Source organism: Photinus pyralis, unplaced genomic scaffold (assembly GCF_008802855.1).
Source record: "Photinus pyralis isolate 1611_PpyrPB1 unplaced genomic scaffold, Ppyr1.3 Ppyr1.4_LG1, whole genome shotgun sequence".
In the NCBI taxonomy this organism is placed as follows: domain Eukaryota; kingdom Metazoa; phylum Arthropoda; class Insecta; order Coleoptera; family Lampyridae; genus Photinus; species Photinus pyralis.
In genome coordinates, this window is record NW_022170249.1 from 32,616,179 (window position 1) to 32,623,814 (window position 7,636).

At 33.9% G+C, this 7,636-nt stretch overlaps 1 protein-coding gene across 1 annotated transcript in view; it reads left to right on the forward strand.

Annotated features, from left to right (window-relative positions):
- The first annotated feature begins 2,413 nt into the window (after nt 1–2,413).
- Nucleotides 2,414–7,636, forward strand: part of LOC116159801 — a 5,394-nt gene continuing 171 nt past the window's right edge. Inside the window, exons 1-9 of the mRNA XM_031472884.1 lie at nt 2,414–2,893; nt 6,132–6,349; nt 6,396–6,548; nt 6,597–6,675; nt 6,732–6,817; nt 7,281–7,313; nt 7,359–7,451; nt 7,507–7,554; nt 7,608–7,632. Of these exons, the coding sequence (XP_031328744.1) occupies nt 6,133–6,349; nt 6,396–6,548; nt 6,597–6,675; nt 6,732–6,817; nt 7,281–7,313; nt 7,359–7,451; nt 7,507–7,554; nt 7,608–7,632 (734 nt within the window). The 5' untranslated portion in view covers nt 2,414–2,893; nt 6,132. The remainder of the gene's footprint in view (nt 2,894–6,131; nt 6,350–6,395; nt 6,549–6,596; nt 6,676–6,731; nt 6,818–7,280; nt 7,314–7,358; nt 7,452–7,506; nt 7,555–7,607; nt 7,633–7,636) is intronic.

Genomic DNA, 7,636 nt, shown 5'->3' on the forward strand with positions numbered 1-7,636 from the left:
AAAATGTAATATGTAAAATAAAATTAAAATAGTAAAGACAAATAAGCAAAATAAAACGTTTACGCAGTTTCAGAGGATGATGGATCGCACAGCGATTCTAGCTCTTGGTCCGATAAGAAGGAATCTTGTGAAGCGATTGAACTGTTTTCTGAGTAATCCGTGGGCGTATTGAAGCTTGGAAGGAGCTTAATGAATCCAGTAATCAGGCGTTTTAAGCGTGCTTTGAGTCGATTGGTTTTGACCGCTTTTCGACACTCAATCATTAACTCAACAAATTGTTGCTTATCCTCACAGAATTCACTAGCTATTGGAAAGGGATTGCTTTGACCTTTTGCACGCATAAGAAAATTGCAAAAACTATCATAATCTATAACCGTTTGTTTCGATTGAAAAACATTTTTAAATTCCGTAAACAACGTGGAATCCTTTTCTATCGATAGGGACTCCTTTGAATCGGAACGCTTTGCTTTTTTCGCGGGTTTTTTAAATGTGCCACCTGACGCTGTAGTCTCCGCAGAGGATGACGCAAGTGCCCGTTTAGGTCTCAACTCATCGGATGTCCTATTGAACTCTACCGAGTCCATCTGTACCATTGATTCACTACCTTGCAATTCCTCGGATGTCCTAATTGGCTCTTCCGAGTCCATCTCTACTAATGATTGGCGACTTTGTCGAACTGGAGTGACTAACTGTTCCATGGTATTGTCATTTGACTCTTTATTATTCGAGCTGCAGTTTGAAGGGCACTTAGACGCTTTATGACCTTTAGATTTACAAACAAAGCAAACTAGATCGTCATTCGACAAAAAAATTCTGAAAACCGTTTTATCATAAGCTAGCAACGTCGTAGGGGGTATTGACGAACCTACTTCTAAATCAATATACACTTGCCTACGGAAGCTTTGGACATGTTTGTAATTAGGATCGGGAGAGCCTACACTCACTAAAGTAATTGGAGAGACCGGCTTTAACTCTAATCGTTTAAGTTCCTCATACAAAATGTCATTTGGAATTACTGGAGAAACGTTAGAAAGAATGATTTTAGTTGCTGGAGATACCAGCTTACGTGCTGCTATAAAGCTATCTTTAACTTGTATACCTTTATTTTCTCTTATAAAGCTATCTACCATTGATTTTGACGCAAGGAAGATGCATATGCGCCCACCCGAGATGCGAGATGCAAACGTAACATTTTTTGGACCTATTATGGTACCTACTCCAACAATGTAATCAAATAGCGATACTCCTTCAATGGCAGGAAAGATGATACCTTGGGATCTCTCGGGAAAATTATATTTCGGCTCCGATTGTATACCTGCTACAGATGCAAAGGTACGGTTGTCCATATTCTGTGAGTTGTTAATATTCTCAGTTACCATTACTTGATTGTTTACGACCTCCATGACAGAGGAACCCAAACAGGTAGGACACGCTTAGATATCAGGCCCTCGTGGCCGTATTAAATTAACACTGCGATGCAATGTAAGTGTCCCCACCGCTAAGCGGTGTGGACAAACGTGCGTAAGCCGAGCAATAGATATAGATAGGCGAAATTGTCAATGGCGATAAATTTTAATACAAATATCTAAATTGACTTAAGTTAGTTGGCACTTATCTTATTTTGTCACGTATCCGTAGGTTACAACCTCGTGACATCGAAAGGTGTAAAGGCTTACTGCTGATAACACACCAAAATACACTTCAAACTTTAGAACTTATACCTCGTAAAGTCTGACGCGAACTGTCCACTGAAGTTATACTCACCTACATTACTAATTGTCGTTGAACATGTATGTAGTAAGTGTAGTAACTGATGACGTCCCAGTTTATTTCGTCAGTTACTAAAAATGCTCGTATGCTAGACTCGCGGAAATGTTACGTACTCGATGGTCCAAAATAACGACACTAACCTTAAAACTGGTTAAAATTACTTCGTTTCCAAAAATGGATCATTTTCCAAACGAAATTGAGGTGTAAACCAACTGTCGGCATCTAATACAACAACCAAATCTAACAATGACAATTTTTAGTGCACTTTCACATTCAAAAAATAAGTTAAGGCATGAAATGTCCAAAAAAAAAATGTCAAAACGAAAATTCAAATATGAAAGTGCACTCTTCGCTTCTTGCTCACAAGCGGCTTAACGAATTTTTTGCAGTTCTGCCTGCAATATATCGGGTAACAAACACTTTATTCTTGTATTTAGGTACAAGTAAAATTTTCTTAAACATTTTCCGTAACTAAATTAAAGTACCAGAAAACAGCAGCATTGTAAATTTTAATTTCACTCAAAGCTTTTTCAATTGACGTTCCTCTAATATAATTAAATCTTGTTTGAGCAACGAAGTAAAGTTACATCGACACAATTACTTGACGATTATTATAGCAGACGATATAAAACGACATCCCAGCAAACACTGTCTATTGCCGTAATGTAACTCTAGAGTGACATGTTATATAAGATTTTACATGTAACATAAACATTGTTGCAACAAAACCAGTACAATGAACAACTATGAATATTATACTACATAACTGTTACATTTCATTTACTACACCGTAACGTAACTTTTAAAAATAATTTGTATAGCAAATATGTAACACACTTACGTTGTGGTTATATGTTAAATAAGTAAGTTCAATTTATATTAAAAATAAATATACCGTCAACGTAAGTTAGTTACGATATTACTGTATAACCAGCAGTTCATAGATGCAATATAACATAAATGTAGCTACGTTACTACGTTCATAATTCTGTTTTTCCCACCCGGGCAACAGAACAAAAAAGTTTTAGGTTAGCTTGTGTTTTAACCTGGTTTTAACTCGTGTCTCGTGTTATTTTTATTATTTTGTTTGTTTTGTGTTCATTTATATTTCGATTATTATCAGGTATGTATATTACCATATTAATAGTTAAACATTTATGCTAATATGTTAATTTTACTTTCGGTACCTTATATCGAATAATCTATACCTATAATGCTCAGTAATGCAGTGATTCATATTATTCCAAATGAGTAAATTAAATACAAGAATGGATGTATAGCTTTTGTGCAGAGGGATAAAATTCAAGTATGATAAGCTGATGTGGTCCTCAATTTTGTCTCGACTTTGTCTCATTTTCACTTGTGCAAGTGTGTACGTTCTTTTGATGCATGCAATGTCATGTGCAATTAGTTTGTGGTTCATTTGAAAGCTTTCAGGACTAGAAGTGCTTATAGACTGGAAGCCAAATTGAGGTATCGATAATGGCTATCAGCCTCCAAAGTCTAGAAATGAGGCAAATCGTACACACATAACCTTCCGACTCCTGGTCTATAATGACTATTCGAGCAATGACACAACGAAGTGTAGTACATCTCATACAACATAGTGTTTGGTCATGTTCTATAGAATAGGCAACGATAATGGTATTATATTATCTTTGGAATAGGTTATTTTACAGACTGTGGTGTTTGGTAGTTTAAAAGTGTTCTCCCCAAACGCACATTTAAGCCATTTTCTGCAATTTACTTTGAAATTACTCATCATCTGGTATAAGTATAACTTTATGAGCTAGATAAAGTACTATTGTTTGTCACATACTTGTTTTTCATTAGACATTACTATTTGGGTTAACTTACAGAACTGGAGCGGGAACAGTATCCACAACCACAACCATTATGCCCAATAAAGAATTTCATTTGACGAGTAAGAGGCGTCAAAACCAACTGATACGGCAAGAACTGGTTCGTACTACAGAACCTGAACGTGATGGAGATAAAGTATTACTTCCTTCTAGTGGGGTATGTCCCAGTCACATGCAAACAGAAATATGTAGTATCTCACCTAACGACAATATCCTCGACAATATATCTGTAAATAATTTAGATATTTCATTGAATGACAATATCGTTGAGCAAGATTTATATGACAGAATGAATGATGAACATTCTATAACAAATGAAAATTCTCTTTCTGAAAGTACATACAATTTGGAACATAACTGTGATAATGTTAACATGGCATTGTTAGGTGATGAGCAACGAGATGAGCGATTAAAAAAAGAATTAATTGATTGGGTTATTGCATGTAACATTACACACAACAGTGTGAATAAGTTGCTACAAATACTTCGCAATTATGGACATAATTTGCCATCTGATGTTAGAACATTGTTAAAAACTCCCAAAGATACAACTAATTGTGTGTCAAATTTATCAGGGGGTCAGTATGCACATCTACAATTTTCTTCGGGAGTTCGTCATTCCGTAAAGAAATATTTTTGTGACATTCCATCCACGCTTAGTGTAAATATAAACATTGATGGTTTACCGTTATCTAAAAGCTCAACTCAGCAGTTTTGGCCAATATTAGGATCCTTGGTAACCAACTTTAACACAGAACCGTTTTTGATTGGAGTCTTTTGTGGAAAAAAAAAAACCTGTAGACGTTAATGACTTTCTTCAACATTTTGTTGAGGAGTATCTAACAATAATAAAAAATGGTCTATTTATAGATGGAGTGAAGGTTAACATTATGTTGAATGCTATAATATGTGATGCTCCTGCTAAAGCATATATTTGTGGAATTAAAAGTCACACTGGTTACTTTGGATGCAGCAAATGTATTCAAGAGGGGGACTTTGTTCAAAATAGAGTCGTTTTTCCCGAATTAAATAGTCCACTGAGAACAGATTTGTCTTTTGCAAACAAAGCGCAACCTGAACACCATGTTAAAGAATCGTGCATTGAAAAATTAAACATTGGAATGGTTTCTCACGTCCCTCTTGACTACATGCACCTTGTATGTTTAGGTGTAATGAAGCGACTGCTACAATTTTGGGTTAAAGGAAAAATAAACATACGGTTAAAAGACATAGATCAAATGTCAGAAATTTTTGTTAATATGAAATGTTCAATAACAAAGGAATTTGCCCGATTACCCAGGAGCCTTTTAGAAGTAGATCATTGGAAAGCAACAGAGTTCCGACAGTTTTTGTTGTACACTGGTCCAGTACTTCTACGCCAAAAATTACCTCCTATATATTACGAGCATTTTCTTGCACTATGTGTTGCTATAAGAATCCTGATTGATTCTGAATTGTGTGTTACTTTAATTAGATATGCCCAATCTTTGTTAATGTGGTTTGTGAAGTCTTATGGTGATTTGTATGGAACTGAATATTTATCATATAATGTGCACAACCTTATCCATTTATCCAACGACGTTGAAAAATTTGGTCCACTTGACAATTTTAGTGCTTTTAAGTACGAAAATTACATGCAAAAAATTAAGAGCAAACTTAAGAACTCCGGAAACTACTTGCAACAACTTGTTAACAGAATATTTGAAGAGAGGAATTTAGATACCAAGTACGAAGTTCCCAAGAAATATCCTATGGTGCACTACTCTAACAAAAATAAAGAAATCATACAGTGTGTTACATTTTGTGGTTTTTCCATTTCGAATTTAAAATATGATAATTGCGTTATGTTAACTGATGGAGTGTTTGGCTTGGTATGTGATTTTTCTATATGTGACAACAACTGTGTAGCTCATATAAAAAAATTTAATAAGGTTGAACCTTTTTTTAGTGTACCGTGCGATTCGAGAACAATTGGAATTGGTGTTGTAAATAAAACAAAATATGAAAAACTCACAATTCCAATTGAAAAAATTAAAAGAAAGTGTATAATGATTGATTATTTAAACTGTGAATATGTTTTATTGCCCTTACTTCATTCTGAAACTTAAATATGTCGAAAAAATTATTTATTACATTTTATATTTAGGTATCTATATTTATGTATTAGCAATAATATTATTATGACTTTATTACCTAAGCATTCATATTTGTACATTACAATAAAAAAAAATTAGAATGAGTTTTGTAAATGAACAAAATCTAAAAAACACATTTCCATTTGAAAAAAATTAAAAGAAACTGTATAATGATGATTGTTCAAACTGTGAATATGTTTTGCTGCCGTTACTACTGTATTGTGAAACTTCAATACGTTGAAAAAATGTTTTGTTAAATTTTATACTTGATATTAGCATTAATGTTATTACCTAGCACGTACCTGAAGCTTAAGAGAGTTAGTAGAAGTGTGTTTGTTAGTAAACATTAATGTGCTATTTACAGAATGTCTTATGCTGTTGTCTCATTTATCCGAGAACACAGTGAAGATGAGGATGAGGAAGATTCCACCTCGGAGGTTCCGATGTCATGGCTGAGTGAAAGTAATACAAAATGTTGGTGGCCAGTGCATAGCAAAAATGTGACTTCTTTAATTAAGAGGATGGTACCACCAAATCCTGACAAGTGGGTTCTTGAAAATGTTAAAGTGGAAGCGTTGGAAGGTAAATTGATATTATATTTCAATATACTATATATTAGAATTTGCAGTGTCTTTAGAAAGAGCTAGAAAACTAAGTACAGATTGCAATTATGTGTCTACCGACGAGGGAGAGAAAGGACGCGGAAAACGAAAAGTAATTCAACCAACAAGGTTCGTAGTTTCAGACGAAGATGAATTAGCAGTTCCAGTTTCTTCTAAAAGTAAATTGTACCCGTTTGTTTTGAGTTAAGTACATTGTGTTTTTACAGACTGGAGAAAATTTACAAATGTTTCCTTACCTCCACAACTCCCCATCGGTGTTTCCACTTATAATTTTTCTTCGCCAAGGTAAAAACACTTCGTTTTGGTTCATTGTATTTGATTACATTAGTGTTTTATTTTAGTCCTTTGACAGCACAAAATGCAATAACTACAGAGGAAGATATTCAGACAATGCCGGTTATTTTTTCTGATATTTCAACAAATCTTGGTAAGGATTTTAGATCCAACAATTGAGTTCGCAAATACCTACTGTTATTTGTTGTATTACTTATGACAGTACTTGTTATTTATTGTACTTTAAACACGCTTGTTAAAAATAACTAGAGGAAAATGGTACTGTTTAAAAATGGAAACTTTCATATGCTCAAAGAGATCTAAATAAAACCGCCAAATGACATACCTAGTCTTTATCTGAAGACGCAAAATTTGTTAATTATTCAATTTGTCTCAAGCTAAGGAGTGGGCCACTGCTGTAGATTCTTACAACCTTTGAATAGGTAATTAACGTGCTTCCATTTTGGAACAAGATCATTTGCGTACTCTACAAGCGAAAGTTTGTTTTTTATTTAATCCAAACTCTCTGACTTTTAACATTTCGCTACTTTTGATTAACTAACTTATATATTTATTTCGCTACTTTTGATTAACTAACTTATATATTTATTTTTTAGAATTAGAAGATTATAGACATGTTGACGCAGAAGGTAATATTTTGTCAATGATATTTTATCTAATGTATTGCATTCTAGTTGTAGTCATACCAAATAGAGTGGTACAAAACCAATCAGCAGATTTTCGTACTCCGGCCTCGCACGAAACAAACAAACATATTGATGGTTTAAGTAAGTTTTACCTAATCACATATCAATGAGTGTTTTACTTTGCTTTTGTTTCCAGGTGAATCTAATATAACAGAAGACACAATTAGTAGCCGCATGATTCAGGGTAAATGTTATAATCAAACATTTGCAATTTTATTCCAATTTTTAATTTTTTAGAACATTTTCAAAAAATATCCAGGATGTTT